At 45.6% G+C, this 18549-nt stretch overlaps 1 protein-coding gene across 2 annotated transcripts in view; it reads left to right on the top strand.

Annotated features, from left to right (window-relative positions):
• The window catches only part of LOC108247402 (spectrin beta chain, non-erythrocytic 1), a 139740-nt gene that overhangs the window by 56305 nt on the left and 64886 nt on the right, over positions 1 to 18549 (top strand). Inside the window, exon 1 of one of the 2 annotated variants that reach the window (XM_017435499.3) lies at positions 10706 to 11463. The exons of the other annotated variant lie outside the window; for it this stretch is intronic. Coding sequence (XP_017290988.1) covers positions 11253 to 11463 — 211 coding nt within the window. The 5' untranslated portion in view covers positions 10706 to 11252. Of the gene's footprint in view, positions 1 to 10705; positions 11464 to 18549 lie in introns of those variants that run through there. 2 annotated transcript variants of the gene reach the window in all.

Here is an 18549-nt window from a genome sequence, read left to right as displayed (position 1 = left end):
GGGGGAGGACAGCGAACACGAGACGTTGAATCAAAATAAATAAATAAATAAGTTTGGCTGAATGAGACATTTTGCTATTCGAAGTTGTTGTAAAACTTGTAAAAGTGCGAGGGGGGGAAAAACAAAACAGGAACATTTTGAAGGTGAGGAAGAGGACCAAACAAGATGCGTTTGATTTACTGCTTCACCAAGGGGGAACTTTCTTTTTTTTTTTTTTTTACAGCAGTCATTGTGGACGTGTATGAGTGCCAAATCAGATAAGATATAAACTGCTTGCTATAAATTGTGGTTGGAAGAGACACCTGATGAGTGTTGGGGCTGTCTGATTTCAGCTAAATGAAGGCGAAAACTTTTTATTTATTTTTTATTTTTTTATTGTTTTTCTCTCCAACTCGACTGTAAACTGACATCAGATCGTCGTGTGCTGGGCCTTTTGGCTCAGGGGTGACATCCAACGTGCAAAATGGACAGGTTGTTTTCTGAAGGGCGGGGTGTATTATTTTGTTTTAATGACACAAAGATAATTTGTACTGATTTAATCACCTCAGACAGGCTGTTCCTGGATGTCAGCCAGAGCTGCTATCAGAACCGGAGACCACAAAGACTTGCAGAACAGTTTATGTGAAATCAGCACATGATTACTTCACCTGCAATCCAGTGGTGTCCAATCCTGGTCCTGGAGGGCCACCATCCTGCATTCTTTAGATGTTTCTCTGCTTTGAATGAGTGAGTGATTAACAGGCCTCTGCTGAATTCGGAGACCCGCTGAGGAGCAGGGAAACAACTAAAACCTGCAGGATAGCGGCCCTCCAGGACCAGGATTGGACACCACAGCTGTAATCAAACTCCAGAACTCTGAAAGTTGCTATTGACCATCTAGAACCAGCTGTTGTTTCAGAGCACGCTCATCTTGACGGCCTTCTAAGAACTGATTTGGTTTTCCTTCTCAGAGCCGAGTCATTTGTTTGAACTGTGGGTTATTTCTCCCCTAAAACCTGCTTTTTGTTTCTACAGAATCCTTCCTGTACAATCAGTCCATACCCCCCCCCCCCTTTCTTTTTTTGACTATAACAGCGACCATATCTAGCGCTGAGATGTTCGTACCAACTTTAAATCAATATCTCTCAGGGCTGAGGCTGTCGTTGACAAATGGCAAACACTAATTAAGAGGGACTTGGGTAGGTTTCAGGGCCTGTTTTTTTTTTTTTTTTTGTCTTTGGAATTTAGCACGTCAAAGACTTCTGGGCCCAATTTTTTTTTTTTTTCTCTCAAAATAGTAAGCGTCATCTTGGCCATCTGGAACGTGTCTCAAACCCTTTCTTAGTTAAGTTTCTGAAACTCTAGGGCGCATGGACCGCACTGATGCACCCAGACCGACCAAACGCAGAGTTTCGGGCTATTTAATTTAGCGCCTACTACCGGCACACAAGGGCTCTCACTGGGGCTGTTAGAAATCTGCCAGGGACGCAGGATCACGAGACAATTAAAACATTTTCTTTTCGAACGTTTGTACGAACTCCTGCTGGACTCCTGGCACCGTTTTGAAAGATGAACCTGTTGTTTTCTGATCTGATGCGACCGCAGCAGCTGGAGCGATTCGGGCGGTTTACTGCAAGCCGGGAACGGCGCAATGAAGCGCCAGCGTCCACGCAGGTAGCCGTCCCTGCGGAGGGAGGGTTAACCCTGATTCATTAAAACCCCGGCTGCTGTAACGTTGGAGCCAGTCAGCAAACCTGACCGAGCCTCCAGCCTCAGTTCAGAGACTCGGGTCTGAAAACTGATGCCGAGACCTGAACGCTTCCTGCTGATCTCAGCCTCTTACTGTGTGTGTGGGTGTGTGTGTGTGTGTGTGTGCGCCCGCCTCCATATGATATCCTGGGCAACACAAAACCACCGGTCTCCATGGAAACTCAGACAGATCTGCTTACAGTGTGGGTGGCTTTCTGAGCCCCGACGAAGCAGCAGATCCAAGACGTTCTCTCTGTCGTCTCGTTGAGTTGGGGGGGAAATATAAAAAGAATGTATCTATTTCTGTCATTTCAGGTAAGGTTTTGTGAAAAAAAATAAAAAAAATAATGAATTTGTCTTCTATTGATCAGAAGTAATCTGGGAGTGAAGGGGAACTGTCCAGTGCTCATCGTTGAGTCTTTGAGTGACTTTGCAACAGAAACAGAAGAAGAGACCCAAAAAACTTAAACTTAACCAAACTAGTCTGGCCTCTTGATCAAAATATAACATGTCGATTTTACTGACAACAGGTTGAAAAAGAAATTTTAAAGTTTTATTAAATAAAAATGCATTTATAAGCTAGAGCACTGGTGTCCAACCCTGGTCCTGGAGTGCCACTATTCTGCATGTTCTAGGTGTTTCTCTGCTTTGACACGCCTGATTTGAATAAATAACCGATTAACAGGCTTCTGCAGGACTTGGAGACCTGCTGAAGAGCATGAAAACATGTAAAACATGCAGGATAAGTGGCCCTCCAGGACCAGGATTGGACACCACTGAGCCAGAGGAACTACAGAGGGAGTGTCTGCTGGCGTCCATCAGGTGTTTCTCCTAACTCTGTTTTTTTTCCTCTTAAAATATCCTCACAAGCAACCAACCAAAGTGTGGGCTTTGATATCTGATTAAATTAAACAAGGCTGAATCCCCTTTATTTTTCCTATGTTGAAACAATTACCTTTCAGTCTTTAATAAAATCGGTTTTAGTGAAAATCCCACTGAGATGTGATAAAACGGCTTGTTCTAGAGGCTCTTCGGCCTCCTCTTCTTCAGTGTTTCTACTCTGAGATCAGTCCCGCAGCTTTAAGGTAACGTTCAAGCATAAATCTGGACACAAACTCAGCTGAATAACCCTCGAGAGCTCAGACTAGCTCACACCAAGCTGATAGAAGAATACAGTTTGACCACGTACAGTCGGTTCGACGCCATCTTTGAGGACCTGTTCATGTTTCGAAGTGATCCAGGTTGGTAAAACGCCACAGATAGGAACACTGGAGTAATGTAATGTAATGAGCAGTCAGAGTCAACAATTGGGAGAAGATCAACAGCTGTGGCTCATATTTAAAATGTTTGACCAAAGTTTGCAAATTGGCTTCTGTAAAGAGTGTTTGCAGATTTGCGAGACAATTTTTTGCTTTCTCAGAAATAGTCACGGCGCGTTCGTTGGCGTCTGGAACCCATCTCACTTTAGTTTTTTGTGTATTTTCGTCTCACATCCTACCCCAGGTGTATTTAAAGTCCCAATCCAGCGTGTTTCCGAGTTAACAACTTGCGTGCTTTCTCTGCAACTTTGAGTCTCCAACTAGTGCTCAATAGTCGCAGCCCAGTCAGATCCTACCTTAACGTTAGTGCTGCTGTTTCCTAATAATGCTGCATTCATTGGTGGATGGGGATTTCCATCTTCAGAAGGGAGGGGAGGGGGGACTTTTCTGTGGAAATGGAACTCAAAAACCTTAAAATACTTGGGTTTGAGCTTGACATAACAGCTGTCTGACCTTTTTTATAAAACTAGTTTTGATCCTATTCACAAGCATCCCATTTTAGTTCTAGACTCTAAAAATGTTCTTCCCGGGCTGTTATACTTTAATCTTTTCCCATTACAGTACCTCAGGAACAGTTTAACAAATGGGATAAAATGACTTATAGGTTCGTACAGTATGGAAATAGGCCTCGGATAAAAACTATTTTACTCTACAACTGGCTAAAGAAAGAGCAGGTATGGCCCTTCCAAACTTGCAAGGATATTATTGTGTAGTAGAGCTTCCAACAATGATAAAATGGTGTGTTAATATTGTAAAATGCAAAGTGGAAAACAAGGAGAATGACACTGAGCAGAGATTCCAGTCCAAGCGCTTGTCGGTAGCTTTAGGTTAGCAAAAAATAAACAAAACGCAATGGTTATAATAACCTCAAATTCTTTAGATATTTGGCTTGAAACAGCTGAAGTTGTGAAACTACTGAGCTGGTTTGCTTTTCGTGAGGGATTTAAACTAAGCCCTGTTGATCGAGGGTTCAAAAGTTGGGCATCAGGTGGGATCACTGCAATCTGCACGTTCCTGGGAAATAGAAACGGGAAGCCTTTTCATGAGTTGAGAGAGAATTATGGAATATTGGATCGAGATCTCTTTTTGACGTCTCCAAATGAGGGACTACATTCTCGAATCCCAGACACCCAAACCTTAAATGGACTAATTGATGTTGTGGCTCAGACATACAAAGGGAAGAAAGCTCAAAACGATTTCAGTATTCTATCAAAAAGTAGACCCTTCTCAGCTACGCATGTCAAAAGTAAATGGGAGAAGGAAGTGTGTACTCGGATTACATTTGTGAGTTACAAATTAAAACACCAAATTCAGGAGTGTGGAGGGCAAAATCAAACCCATTATTTTATCACAGCTAAAATAAAATCAAGTGGTGATGTGTTTTTGGAAATGTTCCAAATGAGTCTTTTTGGCGAGATGTCCGCTCTACAATTAAAATCCTGTTGGGGTTTTGTATCTTGGGAACATAAAGGACCGTGTGAATAATAATAATAATAATAATAATAATAATGATAATAATAATAATAATAATGTATTAAACATGGATTATGTTGAGGTAACAACAAGAAACTGGGGCAAGAGTGATGGTCCAACTGTACAACAGTGGCTATAATTTGAGAGAAGTAAATATAATTGGAAAAATTCCCTTTTTTTTTCTCAGAATGAGAGAAAATGACCCTAAATGGACAAAGTGGACTATGTATGACACAACAGAAAACAGACCTATGAACTCGTAGGTAGAACCTTAAAGGATGAGATTATATATTAAGAGCATATTTTGTTTTCATTATACTTGTCTTCACAGTTCATGAAAGTACTTGATTTAATTATTTTTTTCCCTCCTTTTTCTTAATGTGAACAAGTTGAAAGTCTTTCATAAATATTACAGATTTAAAACAAAAAAAGCTTGTTCTGTTAGTGACAGGAGGTTCTGATGGTCGCACACGTTAATTTTCATGTTCCTACGGTGTTTTATGGCAGGTTAAAAGATGCTTAACTTTCAGTTTTGAGTTCAGGTATAATGGGAGTCAATGGGAGTCGATGGGAGAGAAAACCATCGGCCCCACTGCAGTGAGACACACAGAGAGAACCAGAACCAGCTGAGCTGTGATTGATGTTCTGTGTGTTTTGGACAAAGTCATTGTTCTTTTTTGTGGGGAGGGGTGTTAAATCAGACAATTAAAAAGTGTTTAAGAGTCCTGACAATTCTCGGTAATCAGAGATTTGTGTTGGAAGAAGGCCGAAGCTTTAAAGCGACGGCGACTCACTCAGCTGGTCGGTAATTAGAACCAGAACCTGGTCTGGGTTCCCCCACGGAGGCGCTGAAACACTCACACACAGAACGTGTATCACTTCCTGTTCGGAGAACCAGATGCTGGAATGCTGGGAATGTTGGTGTGACCACTTTATTTTTTTAACAACTTAGAGAACCCTTTTTTTTATTTTCTTATTTTTTTTTTAAGTGAAAGTTCTGCTTCTTTTATTTTTTGTCTTGTGGAATGTTATCTTCTCTGCTTTTCCTGTCTACTCTTTACTCTTTGCACATTTTCCTTTTTTTATTTCCATCGTGAATGTCTTTATCTTCACGGAGATATGCTTTACAGCGCTCGTTCGGAGGTTTATAATCCGTATCTGAAAGATAAAATAAACTTTTACTCTTTGTTTCCTTGTTAAACTTTGATTCCCTGAAGATAAAGTGAAGCGGCAGAGGGGGAACGACATAAGAACGGCCTGTATGTGGAGATAAATCACAGGGAGTCAGAGATTTCATACAGACTGGGATTTAAAGATCAGATTTTGTGTTTGACCGACTCAAACAGCTTTGTTTGTTTAAATGAGTGAAAAAAAAACCTTACGGCAGACAGGAAGCGGCGTGTTTTGGTTCTGACCTCACAGGAATGCCATTGTGTGGTCGGGTGGGGGGGCGAGGCAGCGCGTTTGTGTGAAATTCGCCACAGCAGCGCCACATGTTTGACCCGTGAACGCACCGCCAGCAGAAAACGGCAGAAACAGCACCAAAAAAAAAAAAAAACCAACAACAACAAGAGCAGCAACAACAACAAAACCAGAAGAAATAAAAAAAAAATGGAAAAAAAAAAAGGAGCAGCTTTTCACTTAGAGTCGCGGGAATCAGGAGCGGTTCTGCCGCAGCTCGGCGAACGATGCGTCCGCTTTCGACGGCGCCCCGAGGGTCCGAGCCACGGGGGGGGGGGGTGACGCGGCGTGATGTTGCAACAGAGGGCAGGTTATAGAGCGAAATGGGAAAAGAGCAGCTCGGAGCTTCAGCTGCAGAAAACGTTCGGGCCATCTGATGTCTGTTTGCTGCGCCCTGACCTCTGACCTCTGAGGGCGGCGTGTCGGGCTGGAGATGGCTCCGGTTCATTTCAAGCCGTTGTCACGCAGCTCTGATAGTGGGGAAGAAAAAAAAATCAGTTTGAGCCACATTTAATCAGGAAGGGAGACTTTTGCGCGAATATCTGCAGCACAAGAAGAAATGCCCGAGATATTTTCTCCTTAAAAAAAAAAAGTCTCCTAAGGATCAGGACCTTTTTATTAATAATAATACATAAAAACAACTCCATGCAGTATCTGTTACTTCGCTCTCCCTGGGTAAACGGAAAATAAAATGCGCTTGGATAAACATGTGCCACTTTTATTTGTTAGCTTTATGTTTTGGACACAACATGTTTTATTTTTTAGTCAAAACATGTAGAAAAAGAAATAAAATAAGGGTCCCGCGACCTAAATGACGTAACATTTGTGATGCACTCCCATTGCGTATATTGTTGGCTGGAACGGCAAGTTACAGCAACAAGACGGCTGATGCTCCGTCGCCGTTGTTGCTTTTGCGGCATTTTGTTTTCCTCGGCGCGACGCCATCGCTGCGTATCTTTTCGGCTCTTCCACAAGTCACCTCGGACACCTTATGGCTGCCTCTGTGTTTTTTGTCCGAGTGGACTAAGGTGGTGAGGGAGGGGGTCGAAGCTAACCCACCCAACAATGAGCCTTCGGGCCGTGAAGTGAGGTAGAAATGGAGCCCGAACAGTCGTCGTCTGAAAAGGTAGGCCGGCTTTAGGGGTTGAATAATATGACAAAGTGGTGGCGAGCGCTTTCGGCGACCACCCAGCCGCTGGATTTAAAAGCCAGAACAACAAAGTACGGATTCAGTCGGAGGAGAACTCTCAAACGTTCTAAACGATGGCAAACTGGGGCGACATCGTACCTTTCTTCTTCTTTCGTCTTCTTGGCTTTCAGCTGCATTCTGGAGCATACAGAACATAGCTGTGCGTCTTTTTACAATATTAGAATAGAATCACTACACTGCTTCATTTCTGAACGCTCCCGTCTGCACGGGACGTGGGCGGATCCGTCAGCTTTTATGGACGGCCAGAGGTGCTCAAAAGGCGGACTGGTCTGCGAGCCCACTTTTGTGGAACTGTTTCCTGAAACAGCCTTGTGGCGCTCACCAGCATCTTTTTTAAAAATTATTTTTATCTCAGTTCCTCCATGAGCCCGTGGCAATGGCTGAATGTCGGCACCTAGTCATGGTCTCACCCACCATCTTCCAGCACCCTGTGATGCTCTGCCCCGGCGGATTTCAGCCTGGCAGCTCGTCTTCTGTTAAGTCCTCGATCCAAGTCCGAAACAAACCAGCAGCAGCTTGCACAACGGTTTCCTCCAGGTCCGTGTTTAACGAATGAATGACAAGTAGGAAATATTCATCGTATATTGTCTTATACATCATGTACCTGGGCTCGTCTATCTGCTACACAGCTCTAATGAGACGGATGATGAAGACCAGCAATGGCATCAACAAAAATGCACAGAATATGGTGGCAGTGCAGATAGGGCGTTATTATTTAGTCACTGACATTTGTTGCTATGGCGTATTAAGTATGTGACGTAGAAGTGATGTTTCGTTTTTTTTTTTTTTAATTGACAGCTATACCAACTTTCAGGAAATCAGGCTACATGTGCTAAAGTATCAGATATGTAGCAAAGCCACGTGTCTTAAAGAAACGAGGCAAAAGTGAAAATGGTCGGCATTACATCCAACTCCAGCACCGTGATTTCTTAAAGTTTCCTTGTCACTCCAAACCTTAATTTTTGGTCTAATTTCTGCAGTCGGGTAAAAGGAAAAATGCAGTATAAAAAGGCCAAATGAGTCTAAAGTTGGATTACTGCATTAAAAAAAATCCGTAAACGGAACACTGACATGTTTATTCGGAGCAGACGCTGTGTGGTCATCGAGGTTCTCGCCCTCGGACGGCGTTCGTTGGGTCTCCAGACAGGAAGTTGACCCGAGGCACACCTGGTGTCCTCTCCGACCTTCTGCCCTTCGCTCCAGTTTTATCTGCTGCTGAGAAGCCTGTTCGTGAGTAAAAGTGAAAGTTTCTCCGGGCCGATCTTTGTGAACGGGCCAAAGCTCGTGATTGAGATTCGGGAAATGTCGACCTTTGACCTGCAGGCTGCCGCTGCCTGTTTAAATCCTCCCGTTCCTGTCGATTCGCAGCACGTAGAGGGTGGAAATGTTCAACAGTCTCTGTTGTGTTTTTTTTTTTTTCTCCAGATGATTATTTGTTCCGTGTATTGTCCGAGTGTCGTGACCTCTGACCTTTGTAGCTTGTGTGTCAGCTCAGTAGTGCAGGAAGTGAATCTCCAAAAGCTCCCAGATTAGTTTCCTGTCTCCACCTTTTTCCAAAACTTCCAGTTTAGTTAAGCTGCTGATGCAGGCATGTGTAAGTGTGTGTGTGTATGGGTGTGATGAAACAGGAAGTGCTGGCAGGAGTTGGACAGGAAGAACATCTCTACAACAGGTTCTAATATTAGAGCTGATAGGATTTCAGGATGTTTGGATGTCTGCGAGTGCGAAATGAAGTCGGAAAGACGACATACACTTAGACACACTCCACCCTGTTTCCTTTCTTCTTGTCTGATTCACACACACACACACAAACACACACACACACACACAAACAAACACACACACACAAACACAATTGGATTTCTATCCTTATCAGTTCGTTGACTTCCATTCATTTCTGTAGCCTAACCCTAACCTCAACTCAATTCACATCTCACAGCTAACCCAAAAATGAAGTTTTACAAAACAAATACACACACATGGACACACACACACACACACACACACACACACACATTTCCTTATTATCATAAAGAATCAGCTTGGCCACCATGTTGGAATGAAAGGACGCAGCAGAACATTTCACACATTTTTGTTTTATCAAACACAAATTTGCTGATCAGAACCCGTCGCGATTGAAACATGCTAATCTCGTTAGCGCTGAAGCGTTCACCCAGAGTTCACGGCAACAACTTGCTCTGTGCCTTACGTGACGAAAACACCCGGTGCATGACACTGTCCCCCCTGCAAACCGTTCACCCAATTTTTATTTTTTATTTTTTTTGTTTGTCCACAAATCGAGCTTGGCCGGGATGAAAACATCCAGCGTTGCCTGTGTTGACTTCAAATTTACTCCCAGAAGCTTTGAGAAAACATGCTCTAGCATCAGTTCATTGGGAGAATACAAAAACAAGTTGTTGTAGAGATTATGTCGAGGCGAGAAGACATAGAAATAAACGCTTGGCTTTGCACGAAGGAATGCAGATCACCCACTGCGTTTTCTGCCAAAGTTTGAATCTTCCTATGATGATAAATTGATGGGGTAGCAAATTATGGCAAATCCTGTCGTCTTGTCAAGGTTTCCAAGGTTCAGTGAACGCACCGTGAGGGTTGGGTGGAGATGGTCTCGAAACGTAACGGACCATCTTCCTCTTCAACCGAATAACATCTAGAATCGACCGTTTCCAGATGGATGGACCTTAGCCAACACCAAACTGGTTATAACTTGGTCAGTATTGTAGATATTGCGCTGCAACTTGGTGGGGTAGTAGCCGAGAGTCATCTCCAACGCACACTCCGAGCGCTCACAGATCGCAGTATGTCACAGGATTGCTAAAACGTTGTTTTTCGAGGTGCGACCGAGTAAAACCACATCGTTTTTTGCTCAACTTTTGGTTTTAGAGTTCATGTTGGCTTCAGACATTTAAATATCGGTTACTAATTTCAAAAGAGAGAAAAACAAATTTTTCCATCTGCCTCAATAAGGAGAGAACAGTTGTCGCTGCTGAGAGCGCACAGAGGAGTGGCCCACAGTAACCAGCGTTGCTTCTTCGTGTGACCTGAGCCCGAAAGGTGCCTCCCGTGTTGAGTAAGTCTGCAGAGGAGTGGGATTCTTTAGCCTTAGGTTTAGGGAAACTGATAACTGAACTGTAATTTTTCTTTATTTAGTTTATTTTTTGTCATTTATCATTTTAGTTTTACTAAAAAAAAATGAGCCAGAGGAAATAAACAAATACTTATGTTGGAGCTGATTCCAGTTATATGAAACCAACTTTTTTTCGGTGTGAACAGGACCTCTACCTCCACCCACCACTGCTGCTTTCTTTCTGCCCCGCCCCTTATGCTAACGAGCCTGTGACATCGCGCCCGATCCGAGGCCTGCGATTGGTCGTTCGTGGGAGTAGCCGCTCCCACTTGCAGCCCCTCCCCCCCCAGCGGTCCCTCGGCTCTCCCTGGGTCTGAAAGGTGTTTTCAGTGTCTGGGCTGCTGCTGCCGCTGAAGCCGCTGCACACCAGAGGGCAAACCGCCGCCCCCCCCCACCAACCCCACGCTTTCATTCGCTCTGCCTTCTCTCCGTGCTCGTCCTCCTCCTCCTCCTCAGCCAGGGGGGGTTCGTGTGTCTGGGTTGGATCAGAGGATGGGTCGGCGGGGGGAAGCTGTGATCTCTCAGGACGTTGACGGACGGATGGATGAAGGGAAGGCAGAGGCGTGAGGTGGCCGTGGCCGTGGTGCTGAGCCAGCGATTCCTGCCTCACACAGAGAAACATTTCTTCTTCTCCTTCTCCTGTCCCTCCATCGCTCAGTTCTGCTGTGCTGCTCAAAGAAGAACTCAGGTTTTAATATTTCCACCTTTTTTATGATCACATTTTTATTCTGGACTTTGTTTTCGGTGAGACTGTTTGCTGCTGCTGCAGCTGAGGAACTCGACTCCCGCTGGACTCGAGCAGAACTTCCAGGAAACCTGAATCGGACCCCCCCAAGTTTCCCTGCTAAGTTGCTCCTTCATGCCTCTGAGCTCCTGGCCTGCCTGAGTCCTCCGCCATCCTCTCCGGAGTCCCATCATGGAGCTTCAGAGCGCCACGGGTCCCCTGCCCGGATCCCTCTCACCCCTCTCGCCGACCTCGGACTACCCGGGCCCCCTGATGTCGCCGTCTTCGGGCGGCCCCGGCCCGTCCCTCAGCCCCACGCGGAGGTCCAGTCCTGACCCGGGGTTCTCGGGACAGGCTGCCTTCAACTACAACCAGCTGGAGGGTCGGTTCAAACAGCTCCAAGGTAAGGGTCCGGGGGGCCAGGATGTGTGGTGGTTCAATTCCTGGAGCTTCGGCTCGCAGAAAGAACGCCCAGGACCAGCGGGTGTCCGCTGAAGAACAACCTCCAACTGTTTGTGGAGTTTTCGAAGTTTAGTTTGGGATAAACTTTCCAAACCAGGACTTGAGTGCGAGTCGGTGGTTCTGGTCTTATCTGAGCCGCGCCCTTCTCCACTCCCGTAAACCCAATCAGCCGCTGAGCGCCGAGGGCCGTGCTCTGAGTCGGGTCCTCCTCCCACGTCCGACCTGCATCCCTCAGCCTTGACCCCCCCCCCCGCTCCTCTTCCTTACTCATCAGCCAAGGTGTCGACTCACACTCAGGTTATCTCCGTGGGGTTTTGGATTTCAAAACAGTCCCGCAGGTCGAAGCAGAGTAATGATTACGCGGTTGAACTTCGGTTCCGCTTCACGGGGAGCAAACAGACCTGCTTATTCAGCCCCTTTTTGTTTTTAATCTTAAACACGAGGAACTGTTTTGATAAACGACTCATGATGATTTGTTAGGAGCACATTATTGAAAAAAAAAAACACTTTCTACTGGAGCGTCAGATCCAGTTTACCATGGGGGAAGGGCAAAACTGAAAACTTAATGCTTGTTTTGTTTTTGTTTTTTAATAGAAAAACAAACTGACAGTGAATTTTCAATGAAAATGTCAAATTGGGTATATCGAATGAAACTAGCTTCTCCTGCTGCCTTATTGGTCAAACATTTTCCGAGATCAGTGAGTGCTTTGGGCTATTAGTTAGGCTTCAGTCTCAGCTACTTCCACACTAAATCTTAGCTCAGTATCTGTAAAAATGACTGAGTTAGAACCAATTATGTGCTTGCTGAGGTTGATGAGCTGTGGTGTCCATCTTAAATTGAGCTGATCTGAAAGATAATCAGCTGTCGGTGCTCATCCGAGGACCGCTCTCTGAGCGTTCCGTTAAAATCCGTCCAGTGGTTCACGAGGTATTTTGCTAACAGACAAACAGGCAAACAAATGCGCTCGTATAGACGGAGCATTTTGTTGTTAGTGTGACGAGCTAAAATCAAATAACTTTATGTTTTTTCTTGGCTTCAAGTCCATTAGCAAGACGTCAAAATCAAAGAAAACGAATGGAATTCCAACTTCATTTTCTTGGCTTCAAAGCTCATTTTTTAAATTATTTTTTTTATTTTTGAGAGAATGAGACCCAGCAAAGGGTCTCATTGGTCTGGGAGAGATTCGTGGGCCGTTCTGGTGCGTTTCAACACATTACTTAGCAGGTTGGGATAAATTTGCAACGATGTCTGTACGTCTCCTGCCGGCCCCGGAGTTAAAACAGTCGGTCTAAATCCCTGGTTTCCAAAGTTGCCATGGGGACCCCACCCAACTGGGGGGTGGGGTGGAGATCTTGGGAAAATCTACAGAAGTAAGAGAACTTTAAAAACTAGAAGCACTTCGCGAGCGCAAACCTCCGCCGAGGCCTTTGGGCCGCTGTCCGCTTGTCCAGAATCGTAAAAGCTTTTTTTTTTTTTTGTAGCATGTTTGGTGTTTCCTGGAAACTTTCCTGAAAGTCTGTTCAGAACTTCTGGAGTAATACAGACAGACAAACATTACTGAAAACATGACCTCCTTGGCGGAGGTAACAACTGATTATTTCAGATTTAGCCTGTTATATTTAACTGTTCCTAAGAGATGAGAGCTGTGGTCGTAAATGGAGAAAAACGTAATCTAATGGTTGATGAGGCTCCTTTGGGAAAAGGTTTATTAAGGCAGAAACGGATAAAAATTGTGGGTCCCTGTGACCTTTTATTTTTTGCTAATGGGTCCGAAGCTGAGAAGTGTGAGAACTGCTGATCTGAGTGTTTTTTTTGTTTTGTTTTGTTTTTTTAAAGGCGTTGGTTGGAATCAGCTGATCGGCGCTCGGGACGTTTTTCGCAGCAGATTCTCCCGGACACAAAAATGCCTGAAATTCCAGGCGAGCAGAAACAATTGTAGCCGGTTAGCTTGGCGGCGACGTGACGGGGTCTGTGTGAACAGACGTCAGCTGCAGGGAAAAGGGGTAACGACTTTTCTTCGACCTTGAGTGAGCAGTTTTTTCTAAAGCTTCACCGGCACTGGGGATGATCCTGAGTGACTGTAAACGACGAACGATCGATGCTTTTTAAACCTCATTTCTAACAATAGTTTAAACCCGTTAATTGAGGGGAGTTTGAGTTTGTTTACTTATTGCATATAGAGTGGAGCACTTATGGTTGAGAAATAATCATGTGTCCAAAGCATGCACCTTATACCGTTCAAGCTGGGCACATTTCGGAGGAAATAACAGATCATCTGTAGCGTTTTGTTCTTTTCCAAGTCAGAAGGATCTGGTGTTACACCACGGAGTGGATCCTTTATCCATGGCTGTCGTTGAGGTTTTGCTTCTCCTCCCCCCCTTTCAGTTTCTGTGTTAGTTACTCATTGGTCACTTGCAAACGCCACCCGGAAGCCGATCTTGCGCAGAACGTGCTTTAAATCCAAAGTGTTTCCTCATTGATAAACTTAAAAAGCCCACCTGACTTTTCTAACCTCATCAAACACAACATATTTTGATACCATCAGATAGATCTTTTAAAGACAAATCAAACGCAATATGAGTTTTTTTTTTTTTAAAAATCAGTCTACTGGTTACCAACGTATTGTCAAAAAATGATCATCAGAATGAGTCTGAATTAATATAATTCTTAAATAGGCAGCAGTAGAAAGTCCTGTGTTTAACTTCCTGTTCTCACGCCGGGCCGAAGCTGAGGAATCGCTCTGATTGGCTGTAAATTTTCAGATTATTCCTTCGTGGATAACACGTGAGCAAAGCTGTCCAAATAAAGCATGTCCTGATAAACAGTTGAGATGTTCACGTTCAAAGAGTTTGGGAAACATTCTCTCCAAATGTGTGTCTCAGTTTGGCACTAGAGCGGGTCTTTAACACCTTTAGAAGTCAACAGCTCTGAATATCCAGGTCCAAGAACCACAAGGGTGATGTAATAATAATGACAGGAAGAGCTTTTCCGGATCGGCCCAGCTTCTTTTCTAGAGGTCGAGGCGGGTACGATGTGGGCAGGAATAGGGCAACAAAGTCACATTTCAAATCTTTTTATTATTTTTTCGAAGAACCAGCTGCAGGAAACGTGGCTACACAAACGACTGGCCCGTTTTCTCGCAATCCTGACCCGTGGGCTCATCTCAGCCCGGCGAGAGTCTCCCTTCAAATGCTGCCGCCGCCCTCCGTCCTTCATCCTCCTCCCTCCGTCTTTTCTCGCGTCGACTTTTGGAAACGCCACCACGAGGCTCACCTGGTTGTAGAACTTTGGAAGTGGTGGAAGTGCCCTTTACTCAGCCCAGATTATTTAATGAGCGTTTCTTTACTGGATACGTTGCTTTTGTTGTAGTTTGGAGCTGAAACCGAGAACGAGCGACAAATTAGATTCATCGCACAGCTCTGTCTTAAACAACATCGGTGCTTTTTTTTTTTTTTAACGTGTGTAAGCAGACACACCACGTTCACAGCTGGATTGAATTTCACGCGGCCGTTGGACTCGGCGAGACGCTGTCTGAACAACTCGAGCTCGTGTCAGAGCGCGGTCGAACATTTCTTCCTCGTCCGTGAGCCTGTTTACCACCGGAATTACACGTTTGACTCCAAGAAATGACAGGACAAAGTTCAGCCAAGAGGAGAGGAAGAAGAAGATGTAATTTCAGTGATCCAGCAGTCCACTCAGTTGTTTGTTTTGCTTTGGTTGAGGTGAAATTCGGTCCCTCCTCAGCCGAATCGTTTCGCTGCACAAAGCTGCAGTGGCTGGAAATGTGCAGAAAATCCCAAATTCCCAGTTTAATCAGATGCTTCCCTACTGTCCGAGGTATTTCCCGACACCGCCCGTGACACGCCAAGCGACCTCGGACGAGTCGGCAGCTTTTAGTCCGTTTAAAGACCTTCGGAGCTTCCGAGGCCCCCAAGGCCCAGAAATGGACAGGATCTGAAAGTTCACCACATTAGGAAAATGCTCGGGCGTGAATTTTTTACCAGCAGGCCGAAATTAGCGGAAGGTCGTCGGGAGCCGCTTTTGCCATTTGCAGCCCAATCGACCTCGAAAACCTTCAGCTTCAGCCTCCCGGCCTGAAAGCGACTGCCTGGCTCGGGTCCAGCCGAAGGTGGTTGGTGTGACTCGGAGCCGAGAGCTGCTGTGGGTTTTTTTTGTTTTGTTTTGTTTTTGTTTTTTTTTTGTATTTTGCAAGAAATCATGATTCAGCTGGGCCGAGGTTTTCTTAAAAAAAATCAGCCTGGGCAGCGTTTGCTTTTACAGAAAACCACCCCTGTGTTTGTTTCTCTGAATAAACGGCGGAGGAAAGTGATGCGATGAATGAAAAGCTGGAGCTTGTTTTGAAAATGTGCTTTAGCGGTAGATCCCATTTTTTTTTTTTTTTTTTTTTTTGCTGTTTTTCCATTTCCATCCCGATGTTTGTCTCTCTACTCTCCCAGCTTTAAAAAAACAAAGCAAAAAAACCATCAAAACATGCAGCTGGATCAGAAATAGTGAGCTCTGACTTTCGGTCAAAGTTACACTGTAGGACGTAGGCGAAGTTCACCAAATTTCGTGAAATGTTTCTCCGTAGATGGCGAGGTTCTGGAGCTCTTCGGAACTCTGCAGCTCATTCGTTAAAGTTTAAACGGGTGGCAGAAAGTTGGACTTCACGTGAGTGGGCCGGTGTTTGGAGCTCTTTAACAGACCCTTGCAGACGCTGCGACAGAACGTGTAACTTACAGCGCACACACCCGGACTCTCATTGACCTCCATTGGATCTAATGTCCCAGTTGTAGGGATTTCAGATGTGTTCGAAAAATTCCGTGGCGAATTTCCGACCCCAAACGGCCCCAGGGTCGTCGCAGGTGTCCGGGACCGGTCTCCGGGACCGGTCTCCGGAACCGGTCTCCGTTTAGTTTCCGTAATTCCGGGAAACTAGACTTCAGCTTTTTTCAGTCAACATTAATGTGGACTGCTGGCAAAAATTTGCCCTACAATTTGCCAGAAGTGTTGGGAAAGTCTGGGCCTTTTCTCACCATTTTTCACGTGGCCCACAGCCGCAGCACTCTGACATCATCGGTAACAACTACAGACAGGAAGTGGAACAAACGGGATGGGCGCCCCCTATTGGCTGGCTGCAGTACGACTTTTAAACCCCGCCCCACCTCCATGTAAACGAATGGGACATTTTCCCGTATGTTCAAATTTACATTTTATTCTCAATTTCTTTAGTTTAATTTTATTTTTTTCAGGATTGAAAGGGTTTCCTTACACTGTGACTGACAACGTGACGGCCTGTTGGTGAGCTGGGAGGAAGTGTACTTCAATAAGACAACAAAAAAAAACAAAAAACGGATATTGTAGCTTTGAGTCAGTGGAGTTGCTTCGTCCGTCTTTGTTTATGTCAGTAAGTGAGGTCCTACCTTTTACAGCTGCGGTTGTCTGTAGAGGAAACAAAGCTCCGCCCCCTTAAACCCCTACTGTCACCCCAACAGTTCCGTTAATATCTTTTGACTTTTCTTCCTCTGCGTCCGAGGGGGTTCAATCAGCGTTCTGCCTCTGCTGAAGTCTTAAATCGGCGAGGAGGACCATAAAAGCGGTGTAAAGCCGTTTGCGTTCCCATGACACCCCCATCAGACAAGTGAGTCGAGAGGAGGTTGGCTTTATGACGGGCTGTAAAATACACCCCCCCCCCATCCATCGACCCGGCGGGTTGATGGATGTGGGAGCGGTCGGCGATGATTGCGCCCGCAGCGGAGACGTCGGGAGGGCGGCTTCCTCCTCGCCCCGGTGATGAGTATCGATCGACGAAACCAAGCAATTACTGAGGGAAACAAGCCATTAGATTGACGGCTGAGCTGACGGTGGTTTTTACTCAGACGACTGTTGGCCTGATGTGGAGACGAATGAGTCAGGGAGCAGCTGTCAGTAAAACGCCAAATTCTTGTTGTAGCGATGATCCAAACAGCAGAAAATCACATTTTCAGAAGTTATCAGAGATCTATTAAAGAACTTTAACCCGATTTAGCCACAGATCTCGCCACAAAAGGCAGTTGGTCGTGTAATTGCCCGTCTGCGTTTGTATGTCTGTCTGTTAGCAAAATATCTCACGAATCGCTGGACCCATTCAAAGGACATTCTCAGAATGCAGCCGCTGAACGAACATCCACAGCTGATTACGTTTTGGAGTCGGCCCAGTTCTCGATGGCGGCCACAGCCAAGCGACTCCAGCAAACACAAAAATGGCTGCAACCCAGTCAGTTTCACGGGCGCTGGATTGAAGCTTGCCGCGGCGGTCGCTGAGAGCCGTCCCCCGACGCACGCTCTGATTGCCGAACGGGGCACGCAAGATCCGGGCTCCAAACTTTGGCGGGCGACGGCGCCTTAGAACGACCGGCAGTTTAATGTTTAAACCGGGATGACGACGTTCCCCAGGAATCACGGCTTGAAAGGGTTTTCATTTAGGATCAGTTGTTGGACGGATCAGTGAGCGCATGAACGGACAAAGAGCCCCGACGAAGGCGGTCGATGAATGGAGGATACTGTAAAAATGAAGGGGTTGGTTCCGTGAAGACTTAATTGTTCAACGAGAACAGATCAGTCTGTCGGAACAATCCGAGGAAGTGAACAGAGGCTTTGGAAACCGATCTGCACCGGGAGGAAAACGGTTCGGACGAGCGAGCCTTTGTTTTGAAATCCAGAGTGGGCGGGGCTTCAGACAGCCCAGAAACAAACCGAACCGGGGGATGCTCGTAAACACCCCGTCTTCGTCATGTCTCTGCTCGTCCTCCTCCTGCCGCTGTCATGATCCGGCCAATCAGCCATCACCTCTGTGGTTTGGGAGCCCCCTTCCACTGACACCCCCCCCCTCCCCCCTGGCTCACGGGTGGTGGGGGGGTGAGGATTAACCGAGGCGCTTAGGAAAGCGCCCCCCAAAAAAATAAAAAATTGTTCCCCCTTTCTTTTTCCGTCTCCGTGACGAGGAGGGAGGCGGGCGGCTCATCCACCTCATCAATGTTTCATGAG

Source organism: Kryptolebias marmoratus, linkage group LG22, assembly GCF_001649575.2.
Source record: "Kryptolebias marmoratus isolate JLee-2015 linkage group LG22, ASM164957v2, whole genome shotgun sequence".
Lineage (NCBI taxonomy): Eukaryota > Metazoa > Chordata > Actinopteri > Cyprinodontiformes > Rivulidae > Kryptolebias > Kryptolebias marmoratus.
Note: the sequence above shows the minus strand (reverse complement) of the source record. Positions and strands in the feature narration are given on the sequence as shown.